The 26,777-nt window shown below is 51.5% G+C and overlaps 1 protein-coding gene across 1 annotated transcript; it reads left to right on the forward strand.

Moving 5' to 3' along the window:
* The first annotated feature begins 3,163 nt into the window (after positions 1-3,163).
* SLC2A7 (solute carrier family 2 member 7) lies at positions 3,164-26,562 on the forward strand. The gene is given in 13 exon segments (XM_055384120.2): positions 3,164-3,214; positions 4,432-4,530; positions 6,418-6,578; positions 10,158-10,282; positions 11,142-11,294; positions 14,282-14,407; positions 14,656-14,843; positions 15,888-15,998; positions 19,283-19,384; positions 22,142-22,217; positions 24,645-24,772; positions 26,012-26,027; positions 26,030-26,562. Coding segments are annotated over 13 exon segments (1,539 nt in total). The 3' UTR covers positions 26,233-26,562.
* Positions 26,563-26,777: the final 215 nt, after the last annotated feature.

The raw sequence follows: 26,777 nt of genomic DNA on the forward strand, positions 1-26,777 counted from the left end.
GAGTAGGCAATTTATAAGCAACAGAAGTGTGTTTGGCTCATGATTCTGGAGGCTGAAGTCCAAGATTGAGGAGCTGCATCTGGTGAGGACCTTCCTGCTGTGTCATAACATGGCAGATTCCTTTATTTTAGCCCAGTGAGACCCATGTCAGACTTACGACACATAGACCCCTAAGATAATAAATATGTGTTGTTTTAAGCCACTACATTTTTGGTAATTTGTTACAAAAGCCATAGAAAACTAATATAGAGATTTTGGTATTGGGAAATGGAGTGCTGCTGTTAACACCTAAATAGTTAAAAGTATGTAAATGGCTTTAGCATTGCACAATGAGAAGAGGCTGGGAGAATTTTTAGAAGCATGCTATAAAAAGCCTAGATTACCTTGAACAGACTGTTAGTGAAAATATGAATGTTAATGACCCTGCTGGTGAGGACTCAGAAAGGAGGAAGGAGCAGAGTGGAGAAAATGCCTATCCCTTTAGAGAATACCTACAATAGGCAGGGTGCAGTGGCTCACACCTCTAACACCAGCACTTTGGGAGGCCGCAGTGGACAGATCACTTGAGGCCAGGAGTTCAACACCAGCCTGGCCAACATGCTGAAACTCCATCTCTATTGAAAATACATGGTCAGGCAAGGTGGCTCACACCTGTAATCCCAGCATTTTGGGAAGCCGAGGAGGGTAGATCACCTGAGGTCAGGAATTTGAGACCAGCCTGGCCAATATTATAAAATACCCTCTCTACCAAAAATACGAAAGTTAGCCAGGCATAGTGGTGCACGCCTGTAGTCCCAGCTACTCAGGAGGCTGAGGCAGAACACTTGAACCCAGGAGGCGGAGGTTGCAGTGAACCAAGGCATATGAGACCACATGCCTCTCAGCCCTAAGAGCACCTAGCCCTGTGCCACCTCCTCCTCCTGGCCACTGCACTCCAGCCTGGGTGATAGAGTGAGACTCTGTCTAGAAAACAAAAAAAATGCAAAAATTAGCTGGGCATGGTGGCGCACGCCTGTAATCCCAGCTACTTGGGAGGCTGAGGCATGAGAATTGCTTGAACACTGGAGGCGGGAGGCTACAATCAGCCATGATCATGCCACTGCACTCCAGCCTGGGCAACACAGCAACACTTTGTCTCAAAAAAAAAAAAAAAAAAAAGAGAGAGAGAATACCTACAACATAGTCAGGAGCAGGAGCAGGATAAAGATAAATAAGGAACTTTCATTCTCTCAGTCTTGTCATTTACCCACCTGTTACCATCCATGGGCAAACACATTTCCCCCCAGGTATCCTTTTTTTTTTTTTTTTTTTTTTTTGGAAACAGGTTCTCGCTCTATCACCCAGGCTGGAGTGCAGTGGTGTGATCATGGCTCACTGCAGCCACAACCTCCTGTTTTCCAGTGATCCTCCTACCTCAGCCTCCCAAGTAGCTGGGACCACAGGGGCATGCCACCATGCCCAGCTGATTTTTGTATTTTTGGTAGAGATGAGGTTTCACCATGTTGCCCTGGCTGGTCTTGAACTCCTGAGCTCAAGCAATCCTCCACCCACTCAGCCTCTCATTGTGCTGTGCTTATAGGCATGAACCACCGCACCCTGGCCTTCCCCAGGTATACTATGTGTATTCTGCTTTGATCACTTCTCTTAAAGGTCATGTTAATTAAAAAACATGTTAATATTTCCATGTTCCTACATTTCATAATTATCCTTTGAAACAGAAGTCTGGCATTCCAATCAATTAGTTACTCTTAATTTATTCAATCATTCTCTACTTTAAAAAAAATGCTAATAGAGATGATTCTGAAATAAGCACCTTTGTCCAATATTTTATTGACTTATTTAACACTATTTAGTGTAATTAGAAATAATAACTGTGTTTTTCTGAAAGTGTTTAATTTGTTCTTTCCCCCAAATGGACAATTAGTCCAAATGCACAAGAGGAGGCATATATGAAGAACCTAGGAACACACAGAAAGGAACAGCAAGCACTGGGGTCTACTTCCGGCTGGAGGGTGGGAGGAGGGAGAGGAGCAGCCAACAACTATTGGGAAGTGGGCTTAATACCTGGGTGATGAAATAATCTGTACAACAAACCCCCGTGGCACAAGTTTACTTATGTAACAAACCTTCACATATACCCTGAACCTAAAATAAAAGTTAAAAAAAAAAAAAAAAGCCAGGTGCGGTGGCTCATGCCTGTAAGCCCAGCACTTTGGGAGGCCAAGGCAGGCGGATCACTAGAGGTCAGGAGTTCTAGACCAGCCTGGCCAACATGGTGAAACCTCATCTCTACTAAAAATACAAAAAAAAAAGGCTGGGTACGGTGGCTCACGCCTGTAATCCCAGCACTTTGGGAGGCCGAGGCAGGCAGATCATGAAGTCAGGAGATCCAGGCCATCCTGGCTAACACGGTGAAACCCCGTCTCTACTAAAAATACAAAAAAAAAATTAGCCGGGCATGGTGGCAGGCACCTGTGGTCCCAGCTACTCGGGAGGCTGAGACAGGAGAATGGCGTGAACCCGGGAGGCAGAGCTTGCAGTGAGCTGAGATTGCGCCACCACACTCCAGCCTGGGCGACAAAGCGAGACTCCATCTCAAAAAAAAAAAAAAAAAAAAAAAAGCTGGGTGTGGCGGCACGTGCCTGTAATCCCGGCTACTTGGGAGGCTAAGGCAGGAGAATAGCTTGAGCCCAGGAAGCGGAGGTTGCAGTGAGCTGAGATTGCGCCACTGCACTCCAGCTTGGGCAACAAAGGAAGACCCTGTCTCAAAAAAAAAAAGAGGCATACATGGAAAAATGACACAGAAAAAGCATCCTAGATCCAGGTCACAGCCTCACTGGGTCTCTGAAAGTCCTCATTTCTGCGGACCAATGTCAGGCAATGTTTTTTCTCTCTCCTTGGTGCAACTAGGGAGCTTTCGGCTTGGGGCTTGGTGGGTGCAAAGATGAAATTCGTGCTGTGTATGATTTGTGCACTGGCAACATGTGTCTTATCAACATTTCCAAGGAAAATTTGCTCCTAGGGAAAGTCAGCAGGGTCCAGAGAGCAAAAGGATCATAAAGCCAGGTAGGCCCAGGGGAGAAACAGCCGGTCTTTAGGTGGCTGGCGCAGAGCAGGTGTCACTTGGGAGGTAGAGCACACCTGCTCTCCCACCTGAACAAGGATGGAGAACAAAGAGGCGGGAACCCCTCCACCCATTCCATCCAGGGAGGGGGTAAGTGCCAAGACTAGGAACCTGTCACTGTCCCTCTCCCACCAGCTGTGCAGACCTGTGGAGGGAGGTGAAGGCCGTGGAATGCTTTTAGCAAGGAGCGGGTAGCGTGCTTCCTTTTTCTTCAGGATAACCAGGCCTGGGAGAGCCATGTGGAGAAGCAGCTATGCTCAAACCTCATGGCTCAGACATGGGCCAGGGTGGCTGAGCGAATGCTGGGAGAGCGGATGGTTCTGGAGATGCCTCTTTCCCTTCCACCCCTGCTCCCCTCCGCTTCCCCTACCCTTAAAGATCGAGGGGAGATGGCCTCTGAAGAATGCCCAAATCCTGCCCTTCTGTCTGGTTGTTCCTGGATGTGCAGAGCTACGGGCTGTGGGCAGCCAGGCAGCTAAGTGTGAGGGTTGGGGTGAGGACATGTGGCACAGGAGTGAGGGGTGGAGGGGGCAGTGGGGAGGGGGCGTGCACCAGGGCCTTGGCTCTAGGACATGGTCAGAGACCCTGCCCACCTGCTCCTCAGACTTTGGCCCTCAGGCCAGTTCCCCTCCAAGCTGCCCTGGGTGTTGTGGCAACCATGGAAAGCCTGGCCCTGAGCACAAGGCGACTGCCGGGATTTTCCTAAGGGCCTGTTCTAGAGGCAGAGGAAAGCAATGAGTCCCTCTGTCTGGGATGCTCTGCCCCCCGATGCTTACACAGCTGCTCCCTCTCATCCATTCTGGTCCCGGCTCAAAGGGCACCTGCTCAGAGAGGCCTTCCCTGCCCTGCCCACCCTACTGAACACAGTCTCTCACTCCTCACAGGCTGCTACCCCACCCATCACCCTATTTTATTGTCCTCACAGCATTCTAGCTATTTGGAATTATCATCTTTGTCTTTCTTGGACGGGGTGGGCTCCCCTCACTAGAAAGTGAGCTTCTTAAAGGCAGTGCTTTGCTGGGCCTTTTTCCTAAAGCATCCCCTACTTCACACTTGGCAGGGCCTAGTACAGGGCCAGGCACGTAGGAGATGCTCAGATACATCCTCAAGGAGGGAATGAATGCGTGCAGAGACCTCAGCCCCCAAAAGCCCCAGCCCTGTGCCACCTCCTCCTCTTTTCCGGGGGCACGGCCTGGGATCCCCCATCCCCCACTTCCAGCCCAGGCTGGAGGGAGGTGGAGGCCCAGCCACTCCACTTCCTGAGGCCCAAGCCCACAGCGTCCCGACCTTGGACTTGTCTCCTACAGCGGCTCCAGCCGACGCTGTTGCTGGCGACACTGAGTGCGGCCTTTGGCTCAGCCTTCCAGTACGGCTACAACCTCTCTGTGGTCAACACACCGCACAAGGTGGGCACAAGGTGGGCCGGGCAGCAGCTGACAGGGGTCGTGGGTGGAAGGTAGCCGCCATCTTCCTCCGTGGAGGCTGCCATCTTGCCTGTAGGAGGCGCCATCTTACCTTTGGGAGCAGCCAGCTTGCCCTAGTACCCCGGATGCCCATCCCTGGAGACCAGGGCGTGGCAGGTGTTTCCCCCTGGAGTGTTGTCCTTTCCAGGCACATTGGGATGCTGGGGGACCTGTTCCGTTTTCCGGCCCAGTCTTTTTGGGCCTCAGGTCCCACTGCTCTCACCTTGGGTAGGCCCCTTGTTGATTGGAAAGAGAATGGGGTCAAAGATTGAACTCTGTGGCATTTAGGGATTGGGGCAAAGGGGAAAAAAGGAAAAAGAGAAGGGGCCCTTGCAGGTGTGGAAGAACCTGAGGGCAGAATGTCCCCAAAACCTAGTAAAGGATGAGAGTCAAGGAGGGAGGGACAGCCTGTGCTGACGAGCTCAGATGAGGACTGAGAACTGACCACAGGCTTGACCTTGGTATATGTATATGCTAATATGTATATTAGCATGTCTACAGACACTGTATTGCATTTGTGTGTGTATTACGTATACATACATATATTAGTGTACTTACAATTATTACCATGGATGGAACCTCCGAGTCAAGCAATGTACCATCACTTAATCACATTTAATGCTAACACATTCTTTATAAGGTACATCTTGTTTCTATAACTGATGAGGAAATTAAGGTTTCTGGAGGTTCTGTAACTTGCCTGAAGTCACACAATTAGTAAAAATATTTCCTGGGCTGGGAGCGGTGGCTCACGCCTGCAACCCCAGCACTTTGAGAGGCTGAGGTGGGTGGATCACCTGATCACCTGAAATCGGGAGTTCAAGACCAGCCTGGCCAACATGGTGAAACCTCATCTCTACTAAAAATCCAAAAATTAGCCGGGCACGGTGGCGGGTATCTGTATTTCCAGCTACTCAGGAGGCTGAGACAGGAGAATCACTTGAACCCGGGAGTCAGAGGTTGCAGTGAGCCAAGATCATGCCACTGCACTCCAGCCTGGGTGACAGAGTGAGACTTCATCTCAAAAAAGAAAAAAAAAAAGAAGAATATTTCCTATGGTGCCTCTGGCAGAGTAAGTCGTAAGTCTCTCAAAAGTAAAATTTTTTTTTCTTTTCTTTTCTCTTTTTTTTTTAATAGAGACAGGGTCTCCCTATGTTGGCCAGGTTGCTCTTGAACCCTTGGCCTCAAGCAATCCTCCCGCCTCGGCCTCCCAAAGTGCTAGGATTACAGGTGTGAGCCACCATTCCCAGCCAAAAGTAAATTTTTTTTTTTTTTTGAGACGGAGTCTCGCTCTGTTGCCCAGGCTGGAGTGCAGTGCCGCAATCTCGGCTCACTGCAAGCTCCACCTCCCAGGTTCACGCCATTCTCCTGCCTCAGCCTCCTGAGTAGCTGGGACTACAGGCGCCCGCCACCACGCCCGGCTAATTTTTTGTATTTTTAGTAGAAACAGGGTTTCACTGTGTTAGCCAGGGTGGTCTCGATCTCCTGACTTCATGATCTGCCCGCCTCAACCTCCCAAAGTGCCGGGATTACAGGCGTGAGCCACTGCGTCCGGCCAAAAGTAAATTTTTTCGCGCCCGGCCAAAAGTAAATTTTTTAACAGTGAATTTGTAACAATCTTTTTGTTCAGCCTAGTTTCTCATTTCAACCCATCATATAGTAGATTTTTTGATTCTCAGGTAATAGTAGGGAATCAGTGGGTCTAACTGTGTCTTATAGGTGTTAGCAGAAAAACCTCTCTGTACAGTGACAAGTGGCCACCGAGAACACTTTCTCATTTCTCATGAACTGCCCAATATTCTTAGCTGTGGATGGGGCAATGTTTTCCAGGTCTTCAAGTCATTTTACAACGAAACCTACTTTGAACGACACGCAACATTCATGGACGGGAAGCTCATGCTGCTTCTATGGTCTTGCACCGTCTCCATGTTTCCTCTGGGCGGCCTGTTGGGGTCATTGCTCGTGGGCCTGCTGGTTGATAGCTGCGGCAGGTAAACAGAAGCTGCACTGCTCCCACTTAAAATTCATGCTAGTAAGCCACACTGTCTCTGGGCATTTGTGCACCTGGTGGAGAGACGTGTGACCCTGAAAATCAGGAGATCTGAAGTCTAGTCTCTGCTTGGCCACAGTCATCATGACCTTAAACCAGTCCCTAAATGTCTCTGGGATTTCTTTCCTAGGCAGTTGCATGGGAAAAGCATTCCCTTCCGTCACCTGCCACAGAGGTGGTGCAGCCTTTGAGATCAAGGTTCTTGACGGTGCTTAGCTTAGTGCCTTGTAAGCACTTCCAGTGGGTGTTCAGTAAATGCTTGTTTATCGGGTTTCATTCCAGGGTCAGGTGGCCATGGCTCCAAGTTCTAAGCGCTGCAGCCTCTCCCCGTGTGTCCTTCTCAGAGTTTGTTACTGAGGCTGGGGTCAGGCTGAGTCACGCTGCCGGCCACTGTCTCATAGATACGAGATTGTTTGGAAATGAAGACTGGGCAGGTCTTTGAACTTTGCTTGGCTTACACAGATTCACTAATCATTCTTCCTAAGCCCAGGTGCTCCAAAGACGTGACTCCACAGATAAGGAAAGATGCACAGGCCAAGGTTCCCAGGAGGGCAAAGCATGAGCCTGGGCTCAGGGTGAGGCCTGGTGGCATTCCCTTAGGTCAGCCCACTCATTCGGATTCACGGTTACACTTGGGCATGGTGTGCCAGGTTAGACAGCTGCAGGAGTGACTGGAAGGCCCTCTAGTGAAAAGTCACTCCAAAAACCAGAGAAATTCCATTTTCAGGCATAGAAAAAAATAGTGCTGATTGAAAATTCAGTATCTATTACTGCAGGAGTCATAGGACCTCTTCTTGCATATACTTGATCGACAATTAATTTGCCATACATTATGCGCTGGAAAGAAGAAACTATTCACTCTAATGTAACTGTACCATAATTCAAGCTTTTTTTTTTGGTCATCCAGACTGTGATGTTCTCAGCTAGACCGAGAGTGTTTGGACTGTTCTGGAAGCCCAGTCTTGGCCTCCACTTCCTTGTCTGAACCCATTTTCCAGATGAAGAGCCTGAGTCCAGGAATGTGGTGGTGCCAGCCTTGCCCAGTGGGGTCCTGACAGCCCCAGCCTCCCCTCCTAGTCATCAGGAAGGGCTGGGAGTCCAGAGAAGGGTGGGAACGTGTCGGGGCTGCTTAGTCTTTTTGGGCCTCCTGGCTGGCTGACCCTCCCCCATCAGGGTCTGTGCTCTGGTGGCTGCTCCTGAAGGCTGTGGCAGCCCCAGGGAGAGAAAAGTGGCCTGAGAACACCAGCCTGCTTGTCTGTGGACTCTCTGGCCAGTCCTCAGTGTTGCCGACCTGGGATATTTTCATAGAGTCATCACCACCCACTCCCTGCTCTTGGCACCAGAACCTCGCCTTCCTGGCTTCCTCACTCAGTGCACTCACTCAGGGTCCCAGCAGTCCTCAAAGATGTGTGCAAAGTGTGAGACAATCACAAAGGTAGTCCTGGGGCTGCTGACAGCTTCATCACCCCCAGACCTGTAGGGGTGTGAGGAGGGAGCACCTCCACCTGGAGGTGGAGAGAGAAGAAATAAAAAATGAATACCAGGCTGGGCACGGAGGCTCGCGCCAGTAATCCCAGCACTTTGGGAGGCTGAGGTGAGCCAATCACTTCAGGCTAAGAGTTCGAGACCAGCCAGGCCAACATGGTGAAACTCCGTCTCTACTAAAAATACAAAAATTAGCTGGGCATGGTGGCGCATGCCTGTAATCCCAGCTACTTGGGAGGCTGAGGCAAGAGAATTGCTTGAACACAGGAGGCGGAGTGTATTAGTCCATTTTCACGCTGCTGATAAAGACATACCCGAGACTAGGCAATTTACAAAAGAAAGAGGTTTAATGGACTCACAGTTCCATGTGGCTGGGAAAGCCTCACAATCATGGTGGAAGGCAAAGGAGGGGCAAGTTACATCTTCCATGAATGGCAGCAGGGAAAGAGAGAGCTTGTGCAGAAACACTCTTCCTTATAAAACCATCAGACCTGGTGAGACTTATTCACTATCATGAGAACAGCACTGGAAAGACCTGCCACCAGGTCCCTCCCACACATGTGGGAATTTAAGGTGAGATTTGGGTGAGGACACAGCCAAACCATATCACGGAGGTTTCAGTGAGCCAAGATCCCACCATTGTACTCTAGCCTGGGCGACAGAGCAAGACTCCATCTCAAAAAAAAAAAAAAGAATATCAGGATGCACCAGCCAGCAACCCCACAGCTCGGGAGCTCTCTGCCCTCTTTCTGGTCCACTGCCCATTCTTCTCCCGTGCAAAACCCAAGCCAAAGGCGGGTGGGTGGGTGGGGGAGGGGGCACAGGAGCCATTGCTGCAAGTTGGCAGGGGACCTAGAGCACAGAGTCAAGCAGATGAGTGGATCATGAAGGCAGCAGGACGCACCTGGCATAGCGCTGTTTTTCAGGCACTCCCTCTCCTTCTCAGGCTTGTGGTTTTTCAGCCTTGGAAGGGATCTTAGAAATCATGTAGTCCCATTCTGCACCCCACTGATTGTAGGAATTCCCTGTTCAACGTTCCTGACAGTCATCGTGTCTAGTCTAGAAACCACCAGCGACAGCTTGAATACCACCAGTGATGGGAAGCTCTCTACCTCCTGGGACAGCCCATTCTTTGTTCCTGCCCTCCCCTTTGCAGGCAGCTCCAATCGTTAGAATGCTCCCCTCCGCAGCTTCTACCCCCACTGACCCCAAGTCTTCCTTCCTGGGACGTCTGCCCATTCGCCCCTTCTTCCCATCTGTCTTAATCAGCTCAGGCTGCTACAACCGCAGACTTAAACAACAGGCATTTATCTTCTCACAGTTCTGCAGGATAGAAATTCAAGATCAAGGTACCAGCAGATCTGTTTCCTGGTGAGGGCCCTCTTCCTGGCTTGCAGACAGCTTTCTTCTGGCTGTGTCTTTTTTCTTTTTCTTTTTCTTTTTTTGAGTTGGAGTCTTGCTCTGTGGCTCTGGATGGAGTGCAGAGGCACGATCTCGGCTCACTGCAACCTCTGCCTCCCAGATTCAAGTGATTCTCCTGCCTCAGCCTCCCGAGTAGCTGAGATTACAGGCATGTGCCACCACGCCTGGCTGACTTTTGTTTCTTTAGTAGAGATGGGATTTCACCATGTTGGCCAGGCTGGTCTCGAACTCCAGACCTCCAGTGATCCGCCCACCTCAGCCTCCCAAAGTGCTGGGTTTATAGGCTTGATCCACCATGCCCAGCCTGGCTGTGTCTTCACGGGGCAGAAAAAGAGAGTGGTTTCTTGTATGTCTCTTCCTATCCCATCGTGAGGACCCCACATGACCTATTCACCTCCCAGGGGTCCCTCCTCTTGATCCCATCACACGGGGGTTAAGGCCTTCAACATAGGAATTTGGGGGACACCATTCAGTCCACAGCCCCCTGCTTCAGCTCTTTCTCAGGCACATTCCCCGCGCCTCTGTAATGACTGCCCGCAGAATAGGAGCTGGTGTTGGGAGGGCTTCCACGGCCTCCACGCACCCCTGCCCTCTGGGCTCACTGTCTTTGCAGAAAGGGGACCCTGCTGATCAACAACATCTTTGCCATCATCCCCGCCATCCTGATGGGAGTCAGCAAAGTGGCCAAGGCTTTTGAGCTGATCATCTTTTCCCGAGTGGTGCTGGGAGTCTGTGCAGGTACCTGGGGCCCAGGCTCCAGCTCAGCCTTGGGGGAAGGGTCTCTTTGGCCAAGGCTGGAAGCAGGAGCAGATGAGGTGTCTGCCTGGCTCTGTCTGCCTCTTTTCATTTCAAGACATCCTCCCATCTGCATCCCCAGGCCCTTGCAAGCCTCATGCTTGTTTTTCTTAATTAATTAATTAATTAATTAATTAGTTAATTAAATAATCTTTTTTTAGAGACAGAGCCTCACTGTGTTGCCCAGGCTGATCTCAAACTCCTGGGCTCAAGTGATCCTCCTGTCTCGGCCTCCCAAAGTCCTGGGATTACAGGTATGAGCCACTGTACCTGGCCAAGCCTCATGCTTACTAGCCCCTTCCCTTTATTTATGGATCTTTAGAAACACACTTTCACCTTGAAGTACAAATAACCAATAAGGTTTTACAAGGTATCGTCCAAGGAAGATGGACAATTTAAACTCAGTAGTTTCTTAACTACAGTAATTTCTTCTATGAATAAAAGTTAGACAAGCAATCTGTGCTTTAGACAAATCAGAAAATAGACCAAAGCAAAAGTTTTATTGTTAAGTCCCAGGGACACACGGGGGCCTAGGCTCCTCCCCTGTAACAAGCGGCCCAGCCCAGCGGCTAGAAAGGAAAAGGTCTCCTCATCACATCCTGGTGACTCCCCCGTGGGGGCTGAGGATTCTGGAGGGATTTTGGTATAAGTCCAAACTAAACAGTCGAGGTTAGCCGAGCGCCATCTCCACGGAGGGGCTGACAGCATGGAGAAGCCCTGGGATTAGGAAACGGAATTGAATTGCATCTCAGATTCTGCGTTTGCGGTTTGCCTGCCCTGATTTCTGCTGTGCCCAAACCAGGCATCTCCTACAGCGCCCTTCCCATGTACCTGGGAGAACTGGCCCCCAAGAACCTGAGAGGCATGGTGGGAACAATGACCGAGGTTTTCGTCATCGTTGGAGTCTTCCTAGCACAGATCTTCAGCCTCCAGGCCATCTTGGGCAACCCGGCAGGTAACCGGCAGCCGCAGAGATCACGCTAGGTCCAGTCTCTCGTTCGGCTGTGCCAGGTGTTACTGACGGATCGAGTCAGATGAGGCCCGAGAGGTGACTTTAGGGTCAGGTGTTGGGCAGTGTGGTGGGCAAAGGGATGGGTGACGTGGTCGGGGCTGTTTTGGTGAGTGATGGCGACAAATCGTGCTTAGGAATGGGAATCAGGGGCTCAGAGGCAGGTAGGGGTTTTGCTATAAAGGGAAGGAGAGATGTTGGGGAAGAGAGGTCGAGAGAAGAGGTTTCTTTCAAGCCATGAAAAATGTCAGCATAATTTGGCTGCCATAGGAATGGTCCAGTACAGAGGGAAGTCGATGCAGGGCAAGCAGGTTCACAGCCACCATCTCTGTCACTGGGTGGCTGTTTTCTTCTGGCGGCCTCTATCTTCCCAGTGAATTAGGAGGCAAGGCCATTGCCTGAGAGCGAGTGGGGGTCGTGGTGGAGATTTAGGAGAGAGGAGTGTGGCCCTCTGAAGGTCCGCTGAAAAATCACTGACACGAAGCCGATTGATGAATAGAAAAGGCAAGCAAACATATTTAACCAGATTCGCAGAGCCTTCGGAGTGAAGAGCCAGAGATAGAGGGGAAATTGTCCGTTTTAGTCCAGGCTCAACAGAGTACGGACAGCCGAGTAGAAATAGCATTGGACAAAAAGGGTCTGAGCCGACGTAAATGGACTGAGTGGGGAGACCCCGCGAGGCCTGTCTGTGCAGGTCCTTCTTGGCCTCTGTGCAGCCTTCCTTCCTTCTGGGTGTGGGGCAGGACCCTCTGCAGAATGGGGGCCTTTTATGACCTACAGCCAACAGCATTGGTCAGAGATTTTCCTTCTGGCCAGTTTTTTTTTTTTTTTTTTTTTTTGTTGTTGTTGTTGTTGTTTTGAGGCAGTCTCACCCTGTCACCCAGGCTGGAGTGCAATGGCGCGATCTCAGCTCACTGCAACTTCCGCTTCCCGGGTTCAAGCAGTTCTCCTGCCTCAGCCTCCTGAGTAGCTGGGATTACAAGCGAGCACCACCACGCCCAGCTAATTTTGTATTTTTAGTAAAGATAGGATTTCTCCATGTTGGCCAGGATGGTGTCGAACTCCTGACCTCAGGTGATCCACCCGTATGGCCAGTTTTTACCTAGAATATTTTTAGGTTTTATGGAACTGGTTTTGGGGAAAGGGGATCCGGTTTGTATGACCTGCCCAGGAATCCCGACTAGGGATGCTAGTTTCTAGGGTTAGCCTTGGGGGGAGTGGGACTGAGACAGGGGGACAGGAGAAGGTCAGAGAAAAACTTTTGCTTCTGAGGGCGCTGCTGAGGCCTTCATTTTGGGGTATTGTTTTAAAGCCCCAACAGGAGAAAGTGAGAGACACTCATGGAGGGTGGAGGGAAAGAGGATAAGAGGATGGACCACCAGGCGGGCCTGAATGAATGCGGCCAGCAATAAAAGCCCAAGAACCCAGTGGGGTTTCTCCTTCTTTCTTTCTCTCTTTTTCTCTTTCCCTTCTTTCCTTTTTGTTTTCCTTCCTTCCTCTCTCCTTTCCTACCTTCCTCTCTCTCTTCTTCCCTCCCTCACTCTCTCCCTTCCTTCCTTCCTTCCTGGTCTCACTCTGTCACCCAGGCTGGAGTGCAGTGGTGCGATCATAGCTCACTGCAGCCTTGACTTCCCAGGCTCAAGCGATCCTCCCGCCTCAGCTTCCCAAGTTGCTGGGACTACAGGCACACACCACCATGCCCAGCTCTTTTTTTCTATTTTTGTTATAGAGACAACGGTCTCACTATGTTGTCCAGGCTGATCTGTAACTCCTGGGCTCAAGTAATCCTCCTGCCTCCGCCTCCCAAAGTGAAGGGATTACAGGCATGAGCCACTATGCCCGGCCGGGGTTTTTTACAGACATTTCTGAATGACCCAAATTCTGCACATATTCCTTAATGGGTGGATTTATGTCTTTGTGGTCCCCACAGTACCCTGAAGAGGTTCAGAGACTGAGAACCTGGAGGGTGCTCCATGAAAGATCATTAACAGTAATGATTCCTAAACTCCCAGAGCGGCTGAATATTAAATCGTCAATTAGAGAGACATCAGCTGGGGAATCCACCGTGCATGACGCTTAGCAACTGTGCCTCATTCATCCCTCGCCACTTCTTGCCTGAGGCTCAGAGACATTAAAGAACTTGTCAGCTGGGTGCAGTGGCTCATGCCCAGCATTTTGGGAGGCCAAGGCAGGAGGATCATTTGAGCCCAAGAGTTCACGCCCAGCCTGGGCAACATAGCAAGACTCTGTCTCTACTAAAAATTAAAAAAAAAAAAAATGAGCCAGGTGTGGTAATGCATGCTTGTAGTTCCAGCCACTCAGGAAGCTGTGGTGGGAGGATCACATGAGCCTGGGAGATTGAGGTTGCAGTGGGCTATGATCGCACCATTGCACTTCGGCTTGGCTGATAGAGCTAGACTCTGTCTCAAAAAAAAAAAAAAAAAAAAAAAAAGAACTTGTCCACTTCCCACCATACCAGCAGGGGTGGGAGGCAGATGGAGACCCTGTTCTCTTAGTGGAATCTCAGTTCCCCTCCTTAGGCCAAGCCATCCAGAAGGAGCTCACTCAGACCCAGCGCAGGGTCCAGGCCCTGCCCTACCATGGCCCTAATGAGGCAGAGATTATCCCCTTTCCTGCTATAAAAGTAGGAACAAGACTGAGCTCATTTTCTCCGGGGTTCAAGTGGTTAAATCATTGCCTATTCTTTAGAGAAACGGTGTTCTTCCTGCAAAATAATTAATGACATGTAAATTTTTATAACTCTAATGATTTCCTCCGTTTTGAATGTGGAAACCATTTGTAGGAGGGCCCTGGTGAGAATGAAGTCCCCACAGTCCTTGGTTCACACATAGGAGCGTGACCTTCCGAGCACAGTGGTAGGTGGGCCAGGGGGTGCCCAGGCCCCGGGATCCTGAGTCCTTGGCTCCTTGCAGGCTGGCCAGTGCTTCTGGCGCTCACAGGGGTGCCCGCCCTGCTGCAGCTGCTGACCCTGCCCTTCTTCCCCGAAAGCCCCCGCTACTCCCTGATTCAGAAAGGAGATGAAGCCACAGCGCGACAAGGTATGAAGTCGCCGGCTACTCTCCCAGGCCCTGCCCACCCCGGGGGCCAGGCAGAGACACGGTCAGGGCCACAGTCAGGGTCGCCATGGGTCAGGGGTGAGAGCTGGGAGCTGAACGGGGTGGGGGGGTGGCAATTGGGGCACAACCAAGGTCAGGTCAGGGAATGGTGAGCTCAGGGCCAGCATGGGGGCCTGGGGCCCAGCCTGCAGGGAGACGGCCCTCTGAGCAGGTGGTTCTGCTTTCTGCAGCTCTGAGGAGGCTGAGAGGCCACACGGACATGGAGGCCGAGCTGGAGGACATGCGTGCGGAGGCCCGGGCCGAGTGCGCCGAGGGCCACCTGTCTGTGCTGCACCTCTGCGCCCTGCGGTCCCTGCGCTGGCAGCTCCTCTCCATCATCGTGCTCATGGCTGGCCAGCAGCTGTCGGACATCAACGCGGTACGTGGGACGGTGGCCAGGCAGGGAGACAGATGAAGCAGACCCAGGCTTCATGGTAGCAACACACAGTTCCACCCACAGAGGCCTGGCCTGGCAGTGGGGCCAGGATCAGTCCAGGCAGAGCCAGATGTCAGGAAGAAACCTCACTCCTCTCTGCCTCCCTGCTCTGCCTCTCCCCACATGCCAGCTTCATTTTTCTCTGTTTCCCAGTCCCCAGAAGGAATGCCTCCTGCCAATAGTCCTTTCCCTTCTATACAAGAGACCAGCTAGACTGAGATGAGCTGAGGTCTCCTGGGTCCAAGCTCAGGTCACCAGGCCTGGGTTGGTAGGCCCAGCCTGCGTCAGGAGCCCATCTTGGGCCCACTTGTCTGTGATGTTTTTGGCATCGCTTTCTGCTACCGTGGCTCTTTGGCTGTAACTGTATCTAACCGTGGTGTGAGGGAAGGGTGGAGATCTGACAGAAGCTAAAACACTGGAGATTGGGTGGGTGACCCAGTTGCTCCAGTGGCGTGTCGGGAAGAGGTGGCCTTGGCCTCAGGGATTCATGGATGTTTAACCAGTGATCGTGGAAGGGTGGATGGCCCAGGTGGGAGCCACCGGATGTGGAATAGCGCACGTGGCCTTTCAAAGGGCTGTTTGTGCCAATGTCCTTGGCATGGGGCCAGAAGACAGACTCAACTTGCGGTTGGCTTGGCCCGGAGTGAGAGGTAAGAAGTCATTCTTTGGGATCTGAGCTCTTAGAGTAACTGAATGGTGGAGGGAAAAGTGCTCTTGCAGGTCGTATGGTCTGACTCCCGTTTTATAGACGCCAAACCTGAGGCCCAGAGAGGGAGGAGCTGCGACCCTGGATTCCAGGGCAGCGCCGGGCTCCACCCAGGTGTCCCGACTCCAGGTCAGGCCTCTTTTTCCCACCACCTGCAACCCTCTTCCTGTCCCAGGGTCCCCAACCCAGGCTTGCAGAACTGTGTGTGGCTTGAGTTGAGAAAGTTAAGCCAGCGTCCTGGGTCTTCCGGCCTCTCCTGACAGCCCTGTGTTTTTGTTTAGATCAACTACTATGCGGACACCATCTACACATCTGCGGGCGTGGAGGCCGCTCACTCCCAATATGTAACGGTGGGCTCTGGCGTCGTCAACATAGTGATGACCATCACCTCGGTGAGTGAGCAGGAGGCGTCCTTCCTGCTGGAGGGTCTCTGGCCAGGTGCCGCCAGGCAGACGGGAGCCCCACAGAGTGAACTGAGTGCTGGTGGCCCTGGCCCTGGGGTCATTTAAGGGACATGGACTTTAGGATGCACACATGCTAACTACGTGCATGACTTTGACCAGAAAACTCAAAATTCCTTCAGAGCCGGCCGGGCACGGCGGCTTACACTTGTAATCCCAGCACTTCGGAAGGCCAAGGCGAGCAGATCACTTGAGGTCAGGGAGTTTGAGACCAGCCTGGCCAACATGATGAAACCCAGTCTCTACTAAAAATACAAAAAAATTAGCCGGGTGTGGTGGCACACACTTGTAATCCCAGCACTTTGGGAGACTGAGGCAGGTGGATCACTTGAGGTCAGGAGTTTGAGACCAGCCTGGTCAACATGGTGAAACCCCATCTCTATTAAAAAATACAAAAATTAGCTGGGCATGGTGGTGGGCACCTGTAATGTCAGCTACTTGGGAGGCCGAGGCAGGAGAATCACTTGAACTTGGGAGGTGGAGATTGCAGTGAGCAGGGAGATGGCACCACTGCACTCCAGCCTGGGCGACAAGAGCGAGACTCTGTCTCAAAAACAACAACAACAACAACAAAGAAAAACCTTCAGATCCAAGTTTCTTCCTTTGTAAAAATCATTATGGTGACTGCAATACATGGTATTCAAATGCAGGTACCCCTTTTTGTTGGTGCAGTTTCATGATTTCAGAGTTTAGTATTTAAAGTCTGAGCTACTTACACTTCGATATATATGTTGCATGAAAAAGGGTCAGATGATCATGGCATTCCTTTCCCTAGACCATTTTCAAGTTATCTTCTGATTATTTTGATTCCTATTTCTTGAGTTGCCAGTGATGGTAAGCATTTTCAAGAAAGTTATCTATTATTTGTATTTTCCCCAGAGCTAGTTTAAGTTCCAATAAACTCTCAGAAGGTTTAGAAGGGCAGGGAGGGAGAAGTTAAGGAAAACAGCAGGAGACGCTGACAGGAAAATTAAGGGAAGAGGACATAGGTCCCCAGGCTGAAGTCTCAACCCCTTCCTCCTGCTGGATTTCTGTGGCCCCATCCCCAGTTTTCCCCTGGGGCAGGATCCATCCTTTATCCTCAGAGTCCTCCTCCTTGGGGATAAATGACCATAACTAGGACCTGCTTCCCCATCATCCTACCTGGAGCAACCCAAGCCAGAAAAATACCCTTTCCCTCTCCCTGGAGGAACAGCATCTGGGAACCAGGCATACAGCAGGAAATTGATAGTATTTCCCTGATTTTTGGGGTGCACTTCGCTCCCATCTGGCCCTCCTGAATGGTAGTGATAGTCTGTCTGTTGGGATGTTGGGAGGACATGAGTCAGCTAACATGAGTCAAGGGGCTGTACAGGGCCGGCTCTGGTCAGCCATTAGGGATGGAGTAGAATGGAAATGGTATTAGAAGTAGAAAAGGAGCTGGGTGTGGTGGCTCATGCCTGTAATTCCTGCACTTTGGGAGGTTGAGGTGGGCAGATCACCTGAGGTCAGGAGTTTGAGACCAGTCTGGCCAACATGGTGAAACCCCATCTGTACTGAAAATACAAAAATTAGCCGGGCGTGATAGCACATGCCGGTAATCCCAGCTACTCGGGAGACTGAGGCAGGAGAATTGCTTGTACCCGGGAGGCGGAGGTTGCAGTGAGCCAGGGTTGCACCACAGCACTCCAGCCTGGGTGACAGAGTGAGACTCCACCAAAAAAAAAGAAGAAGAAGAAGAAGAAGAAGAAGAAGAAGAAGTAGAAAAGGAAGGAAGAAGTCGAAAGAATGCTGGTCACAGGGAGTGTGGCCTGGGCTTGGACGTTGGAGAAGGAGCTGGCTGAGTGGAGGGGTCAGTCTATCAGGTGGAAAAGTGGGGAGATGAGGGGCCCCCCATGATGTGAGCCCAGATTCCAGATGGCCTCAATGTCGAGTGGAGCCCCAGAGAATAGGAGGGGGCTATTTTTATTCTTATTCTTTTTATTTATTTATTTTTTAAACATAGAGACAGGGTCTCACTATGTTGACCCGGCTGGTTTCAAACTCCTGAGCTCAAGCAATCCTCCTGTCTTGGCCTCCCAAAGTGCTGAGATTACAGGTGTGAGTCACTGTGCCCAGCCCAGGGGCTATTTTTAAATGTAGGTTTTATTCTTATTCAGGTATGGTGAGTCCAACAGATCAGGAGGTGGCTACTGCTGGAAAGACAGTTTGTTCCTCACAGATCCCATGAGGAGGGTGCAGTCCACGCCATGCCGGGCCTGCGGGGAAGCCCCAGGGTTGGTCAGGAAACAGAGGCATGAAGGGGAAGTGTGAGGATGAACCTTTACCGTGGTTCCCACAGAAAGGAATGGGTGAGGCAGAGTGAGCAGGTTTAGGAGTAGCTGGTGTGAATAATTTCCTCAGGCTCGGGGCCACAGGGGCTGTACCAGCTCTCTGGCCCCTGGCCCCCAGGGTGTTAGGGCAGGTGATGCTGGCCTTGAGTGTGAAAACTCAGCAAAGGAAGACCTGGGGTGTGGGCCTGCATTGTTGGTTTGCAGATGAAAGAAGCACTCACTCCCAGACAGCAGTTTATTTGCTATCAGTGGGGTGGGAAGGGCAGTCCCTCCAGAGCCATCAAGGTCCCAAGATGTCAAACCATCAAATACAGAAACTAGAAAATGTGGTTATTCCAGTGGGTAGCAGGGGTGCAGGGAGCCAAGATCCAGGAGGTCTAGAAATGACCAGAACAAGGAAGGGTGGTGGTGAAGAGCATGAATGTCTGACCCATGTCAAATCAGCGGCCTGCATCCCACATGCAGGCAGCAGGGGTAAGAAAGGGGCACCTAAAAGGTGAGGCACGGTGGCTCACGCCTGTAATCCCAGCACTTTGGGAGGCCGAGGCAGGAGGATCATGTGAGGCCAGGAGTTCGAGACCAGCCTGGCCAACATGGTGAAACCTCGTCTCTACAAGAAATACAAAACTTAGCCGGGCATGGTGGCAGGTGCCTGTAATCCCAGCTACTTGGGAGCTGAGGTAGGAGAATCACTTGAACCTGGGAGGCAGAGGTGCAGTGAGCTGTGATCGCACCACTGCACTCCAGCCTGGGCAGCAAGAGCAAAACTCCGTTTAAAAAAAAAGAAAGACAAAAGAAAGAAAGGGGCACCTAAGAGGGGCCCACAAGAGGAAGTGGAGGCTCAGCCCAAGAATCGTGGGCGCCAGGCCAAGGCGGCTCCTCACCGCCCCCCTTCCCCTCCAGGCTGTCCTTGTGGAGCGGCTGGGACGGCGGCACCTCCTGCTGGCCGGCTATGGCATCTGCGGCTCTGCCTGCCTGGTGCTGACGGTGGTGCTCCTATTCCAGGTCTGACCTCATTTCCTGCCCCCTGGGTGGGGAGTCATGGGGAGGGTGGGAGGTCCCCTGACTGAACCGGGCCCGCTGCACCAAGTGGTTGGTTCTGAGTCCCACTGATGGCATGCATCCTGCCTGGAAAAGTACTTTGCAATGCCCCATCCTGAAGTGAATGTCACAGATGGCTTCATTTACCTACACCTGCACATGCAAATAAGTAACCGGAGAGATGGTCCAGCTGTCATGGGAAAGAGAAACAAGGAGGACAGTTTGCAATAAAATATGTGCTTCAATGCGTAAATGCAAGGATGCCACCGCATTAGAAAACATCTATGGGTGGTGAACAGGTGTGGATTAAGGAAAGACCAGAAGTCACCCCATTCAAGAGGTAGAAGGAGGCTGAGCACAGTGGCTCACTCCTGCAATTCTAGTACTTTGGGAGGCCAAGGCAGGAGGATCCATTGAGCCCAGGAGTTCAAGACCAGTCTGAGCAACATGGTGAGACCCTATCTCTACAAAACATATAAAATGTTATGTGGGCGTGGTGGTGTGCACCTGTAGTCCCAGCTACTCAGGAAGCTGAGGTGGGAGGATCACCTGAACCTGGGAGGTCAAAGCTGCAGTGAGCCATGATCGCACCATTGTACTCCAGCCTGGGAGACAGTGAGACCCTGTTTCAAAAAAAAAAAAACAAAACAAAACTGGGAATCATATTTCAGTAAGACTAAAACACAGCAGACCACCCAAACAAGAAGTACATCATTTTAATTTGCAGTGTTCTCAGCCTGTATGTATTATCCATGTTCTACGGAAGTGATGAAAATACATGGTGTGGCATGATATAAAATCTCTAAAAAGCAACCAGCATTCTGTGTCTCCGAGGCAGCCTCTCTGCTGTTGCTTGTGCGGGAACGGCAGCACTGTCCTGAACCCTTTCAAATGGAAAATACATCAGCAACGCAATTGCACATGAGTACAAGAATGTGTGAGGAGCTCATTCTGTCATGTAGAGCCAAGATCTTTGCTCTTTTCCTTCTTTTCCAAGCTGCCCTCTCTGCAATGACTTGTCCTTAACCACCAGGGAGTGCAGAGAGCTCCATGCGGGAAAGAGCTGGGGGATTCAGGGAATGACCAGGAGGCCAGGGCGTGCGGGGAAAGCAAGGCCTGGCGACGAACAGTGTTAGTGATGCTCATAAATCAATTAAAGTTTCCCTCGGAAAGAACTTTCTTCTCTAATTTTAAAACCAATAGTAAGTTCTCAGCCAGACGCAATGGCTCACACCTGTAATCCCAGCACTTTGGGAAGCCAAAGCGGGTGGATCACCTGAGATCAGGAGTTCTAGAGCAGCCTGACCACGTGGTGAAACCCCGTCTCTATTAAAAATACAAAATTTAGTCGGGTGTGGTGGCGTGTGCCTGTAATCCCAGTTACTCAGGAGGCTGAGGCAGGAGAATCACTTGAACTCGGGAGGCAGAGGTTGCAGTGAGCCAAGATCACAGCACTGCTCCAGCCTGGGTGACAGAGCGAGATTCTGTCTAAAAAAAAAAAAAAATCAATATAAGTTCTTAGTAGAACCTTTAGGGATTCTAGGAAGTGAAAAGAGGTGAGCACGACTGAGCGCCACCTGCAGAGACCACCGCCAGTGACACTTCTGAAACCTAGGGGCATCCCCGGTGGCTCTTTCACTCCTTCTGTCCAACCAGGGGCTCTGCCTGAAAATACAGCAGCAGCTGCTTGCTTCACACGGGGTCCAGGGTGGCCCCACCAACCCAGCCAGCCTCGCTTTTGCTTGAAGTGTTGAATGGCCCCAACCCGCCTGCCTTCTCTTTTTGTTGAAAATGAATCAGATCTTGTTGCTTCTCTGCTTGGAAGCTCCCAGTGCCTCCCCTCCCGCCTCGCCATCCAGCTCTGCTGCCAACTTGTCCCTTGAGGCCGTCTCATAACTGTGACTACAGGGTTCCCTGGGAAGTTCATCTGGGGGCACCCGGTTAGTTTGGCTGAAGTCAGTTGACCCGGTTTTGCATTGGCTGTTCTCTCGGCAGTTGGGAGCAGAGATGGTGGTCTGCCAGCTCCACGGGTCCGGGGGTCCTAGGAGTCTCCAGAGAATGGTAGAGAAAGTCCGGACCTCAGCTCACTCATGTTGACTGGGTGACTTCAGCCATTGCTTGATCCCTGAGGGACTAAGTTTCCTCATAGTCTGTATTCAGGGCCCTCTGTGCTCTGCTTCCACAATTGTGGAACTGAAACAATCATATAGGCCGGGCGTGGTGGCGCACGCCTCTAGTCCCAGCTACAGGAGGCGGAGGCAGGGGAATCTTGAACCCGGGAGGCGGAGGCTGCAGTGAGCCAAGACTGTGCCACTGCACTTCAGCCTGGGTGACAGAGCAAGACTCTGTCTCAAAAAAAAAAAAAGAAAGAATCATAGAGTCACTCAGAGGGCAGAGGAGTATCACAAAGATCGGATGAGTTAATATTTGTGATTTGTAAAGTGCAGAGAATGGCACCTGGCAGGAAAATAACTCAAAGGTAGATGCCCCTCGTTCTCCACGACGCTCATCAGGTGAGGCTGGAGGGAGCCCTGTGGGAGGCTACAAGGCCTGGTTCTCACTGGCCTTCCTCTCTTGCCCACAGAGCCCTCAAGGTCCATGGAGGTGCCCAGACATCTAGGTGCAGCTCCTCCCTGGGGCAGGAAGGTGGGACCCGCAGGTGGACCCCCCCGCACCTGGGGCTCCTGGCCTCAGCCCAGACAGCCCTGCCTCTCCCCACAGAACAGGGTCCCCGAGCTGTCCTACCTCGGCATCATCTGTGTCTTTGCCTACATCGTGGGACATTCCATTGGACCCAGTGAGTACCTGCACGCCTCCCTCACCCCGGCCATCCTGGTCCATTCCTGGGCCTGACACACAGTCGGTGCTCGACACATATTTGCTGAGTGAATGGACATCCTTGGTCCCCGTGCTCACGCAGATCCCACACGTTCTTAGTTCTCAGCCTTGATGGCACTCCAGGCCATGTGCATTCATTCAACCAGCGCCAGCCAGGCCAGCGCCCCACTGATCATCTGTGGCTCCCAGGGGGGCCCAGACTCAGGTCTGGCACCCAACAAGGACATGAGCTTTTGCAGAGAGGGAGCTTATGCCAGTCAGACACCCCTGGGGCACCTTGGTTTACATCCACACCCTCCAGACAGTCACTTGAGCCTCCAAGCCCACAGCACACCCAAGGCTCAACTGCCTTCTATCCCCGCTGACTGCCAGCTACAGTCCCTTATTACACTGTCCCCAATGTCCTGTTGCCAGTGGCTTCGGGCCTCCACCTGGGCCCACCTGTTGGGCAGCCTCTGAGACTCCAGACTCCTTCCCCAGTGTGTCCTGAGAATTGAACCTCCTTCTCCCTGCCTGGGAAAAGACACCCCTGACTGTGAAGACTCTAATAACATTCCCTGAAGAATGTTCATTTTGAAAGCACTGTCCATAAACCAAAATGAAGGTATTAATTCATTCAGCATCCATTGGCGGAATACCTGTTTACACTGTGCTGTGTCAGGCACATGAATGAGACCACATATTTGTATTTAAGGGTATTTAAGAAGTGGGATTTAGGCCTGGCATGGTGGCTCATGCCTGTAATCCCAACATTTTGAGAGGTGGAGGCAGGCTGTTCACTTAAGGTCAGAAGTTCGAGACCAGCCTAGCCAACAAGGTGAAACTCCGTTTCTACTAAAAATGCAAAAATTAGCCGGGTGTGTTGGTGGGCGCCTGTAGTCCCAGCTACTCGGGAGGCTGAGGCAGGATAATCACTTGAACCCAGAGGTTGCAGTAAGCCAAGATCCACCACTGCACTCCAGGCTGGGCAAGAGAGCAAGACTGTCTAAAAAATAAAGCGGGGGGGTGGGGATTTAGAGCAGGACGCCTTCCCAGTGTACCTCAAACGTGGAGGCAGCAGAACCTCGAAGGAAAAGTGCTAGTGTGTGTAGACCTGGCGGGGTTCCAAGCCGTTCTGCCCCCACTGCCTGTGTGTCACCTGGAGCAAGCCACGGTGCTTCTCCAAGAACAGGGGTGATCAGCTGTGCCGGCAGACGCGAGGTCAGAGCATGGGCTGATCTGACATTCAACTTAGACCTAAGGACTATTGGCTGCTGTTGTGGTGGTGGACAGGAGGGAGGCAGGACAGATGACATCCCTGCCGGCGTCCACTTTGGGGGCAGGGCCCTAGAGAAGGGGCCCGGGCCCCAAGTCACTGGGCTGCAGGAGTTTGCACTTGACATCCCAGCTTCATTCAGGGGCTTTGAATTCTTCTCCATGTCCATCCAGAGAGGGAGATCGGGCCTTTTCTTTTTTCCTTCTTTTTTTTTTTTTTTTTTTTTGAGTTGGAGTCTCACTCTGTTGCCCAGGCTGGAGCGCAACCTCCATCTCCTGAGTTCAACAGATTATCCTGCTTCAGCCTCCTGAGTAGCTGGGACTACAGGCACACGCCACCACGCCGGACTAATTTTTATATTTTTAGTAGAGATGGGGTTTCATCATGTTGGCCAGGCCGGTCTCGAACTCCTGACCTCCAGTGATCTGTGAGACCGGACCTTTTCAATGAGGCCATTTCACCACCTAAGCGGGGGTGGGAAGCTTGGAGGAGGAGGGACAGAATCTTCCTCTTTCTTTGTGTAAAGCTACAGATATCTATATATGCAGGACCTAAACAGACGCACAGTATTAAAATTTCGTGGGAGTGGCGATTAGGGAACAAAAATGGCTTTAGACATTTTAGACAAGGCTTCTTAAGGAGGCGACAATGAAAAACAAATTGTCCAAGAGAAGGTGTAGCCCTCAGGCGCTGCCATACCCAGATCCGCCATAGGAGGGCGGCACTTCCCAAGCGAGGGCGGTCTCAAGTCAGAGTGACGCCAGCGCAAAGGAAGCTCTTTCAGAAAGCTCTGCTGCCTGTGAGCTGGAGCCCACTCACTCCTGCTGCTCCCACGAAGCTTCCCATCCATTTACTTTCTGCAAACCTTCATGGAGCGTCATTGGCCTTGAAGAAGCAGCAATGGAAATTCAATTCCAGGCTCTCCAACCAGACTTTGCAAAGTGGATCTTTGCAGCTCCTGCTCTGATCACGCCCTGGTTTTGTGGGTAAAGGCAGGGTTCCTTTCCAGTCCCCAATCCCAGCTGGTACTCTTGAGGGTCCTAGGTCAGAGGCTAGAGTGGGCCGCGTCCCGCCAGCCCTGGGGAACACCTGGGTCCTTCTCCGCCCCACCCATCCTGCTCTGCCCTCCAGGTCCTGTCCCCTCGGTGGTGAGGACCGAGATCTTCCTGCAGTCCTCCCGGCGGGCAGCTTTCATGGTGGACGGGGCAGTGCACTGGCTCACCAACTTCATCATAGGCTTCCTGTTCCCATCCATCCAGGTGAGTGAGGGCCCCTTCCCCAACCCGCTCCACCGGGCCTCCAGGGAGTAAGATGTATTCCCCTTCCGCTAAGCACATCTGTGAATCCAGCAAGGTGGGGACAGGCTCTCAGACACATCCAAGGGTCCACAGACACACGTGGCCCCACGGCCTCCAAACCCTTGAAGACACCGGTTTCCCAGTTACTGAAGGGTGATCCCCTGCTGACATTGTAAAGGGCTATTGCTTAGGGGCTCTGGTCCGCGGAGCTCAAAGGCGCCAGCAAACAAAGCCAGAGCCAGGGTGCAGATCCCCCACTGCTTCCTTCCTCTGTTCCGAAGACAAGATGGGCCACAAACTCTGCGCTTTCAGCACCTTCAGGGCGCAGAGGCCATAAACCCCTACTGTCAAAAGGTTAAGCAGTCATTTTTTTTTTTTTTTTTTTTTTAAGACAGGGCCTTGCTCTGTCACCCAGGCTGGAATGCAGTGGTGCAACCACAGCTCATAGCAGCCTTGACCTCCCAGGCTTAAGTGATCCTCCCACCTCAGCCTCCCAAGTCGCTGGGACCACAGGCATGGGCCACCACACATGGCTATTTATTTATTTATTTATTTTAGGGATGGGGTCTTGCTATATTGCCCAGGCTGGTCTCAAACTTCCAAAGTGCTGGGATTATAGGTGTGAGCCACAGCACCCAACCAGATTCTTTTTCATAATAGGGTGAGGGGGAATCCAATTTCTAGCTTTTTTTTTTTTTTCTGCAAACAATCTTTAGTGATCACAGCTTTCTAGCTATATCATTCCTCCAGGAGTGAAACAAAACTGGCTGCCAAGCAACTCCTTTATGGACTCACAAAGGCCTCGACCAGCATTGGTTATTTGTTGTTTGTTTTGGGGTTTTTGTTTTTGTTTTTGTTTTTTTGAGACAGTCACGCTCTGTTGCCCAGGCTGGAGTGCAGTAGCACGATCTTGGCTCACTGCAACCTCTACCTCCTGGGTTCAAGCGATTCTCCTGCCTCAGACTCCCGAGTAGCTGGGATTACAGGTGTACACCACCATGCTCAGCTAATTTTTGTATTTTTAATAGAGACAGGGTTTCATCATGTTGGCCAGGTTGGTCTCAAACTCCTGACCTCAGGTGATCCACCTGTCTTGGCCTCCCAAAGTGCTGAGATTACAGGCATGAGCCAACGTGCTCAGCTGAATCAGCACTGTTGCCTTTCTCTGCCCCCTCCTGTCCTTCTCGTCTCCTGGTCTAGGAGGCCATCGGTGCCTACAGTTCATCATCTTTGCCGGAATCTGCCTCCTCACTGCGATTTACATCTACGTGGTTATTCCGGAGACCAAGGGCAAAACATTTGTGGAGATAAACCGCATTTTTGCCAAGAGAAACAGGGTGAAGCTTCCAGAGGAGAAGAAAGAAGAAACCATTGATGCTGGGCCTCCCACAGCCTCTCCTGCCAAGGAAACTTCCTTTTAGTGGCCCTGCATGAAGGACGGGAGCCCATATTCAAGGCTTCCTTCTATGACAATGGGCCTCCCGGCCCCAGGCTCTGGGGAGGATAATAGCACGGAGGCTTTTGTCGTTGCCCCCATTTAATTTAATTATGGATATTTTTAAATACCCACAATAATGCATATTTAGCTGAGAAGTTCCAAGGCTAGCCATTGAGGAATGACCTGGAGGAAGGGGCAGGCACGTGAATTTTGATTGGTTAAGACTTGATTTTCCGATTCTACATTGGCACCAAAATTTAAATGATGTATAGATGCACTTTTTTAAAGTAAAACTTTTCAAGTTCCACAATTGCTATGGAGACCCGAGCTGCCGTCATTGCATCAATTAAGGAGTCCAAGGCTCTGAATGCCATTGCCTTCCTGGCAACGTGGCTTCCTTTCTCCACCCCGTGGCTGCAGGTTGCACCGTGAATCCCAGCCTGCGTGCCCAGCTCTGTCCTGTCGATCACAGGGTGAAGGGGGCCAGCCCCTCGACACCTGTGGGTACTTCTCATCAGGTGGGATGAG

This window comes from Gorilla gorilla, chromosome 1 (assembly GCF_029281585.2).
Source record: "Gorilla gorilla gorilla isolate KB3781 chromosome 1, NHGRI_mGorGor1-v2.1_pri, whole genome shotgun sequence".
Classification (NCBI taxonomy): domain Eukaryota; kingdom Metazoa; phylum Chordata; class Mammalia; order Primates; family Hominidae; genus Gorilla; species Gorilla gorilla.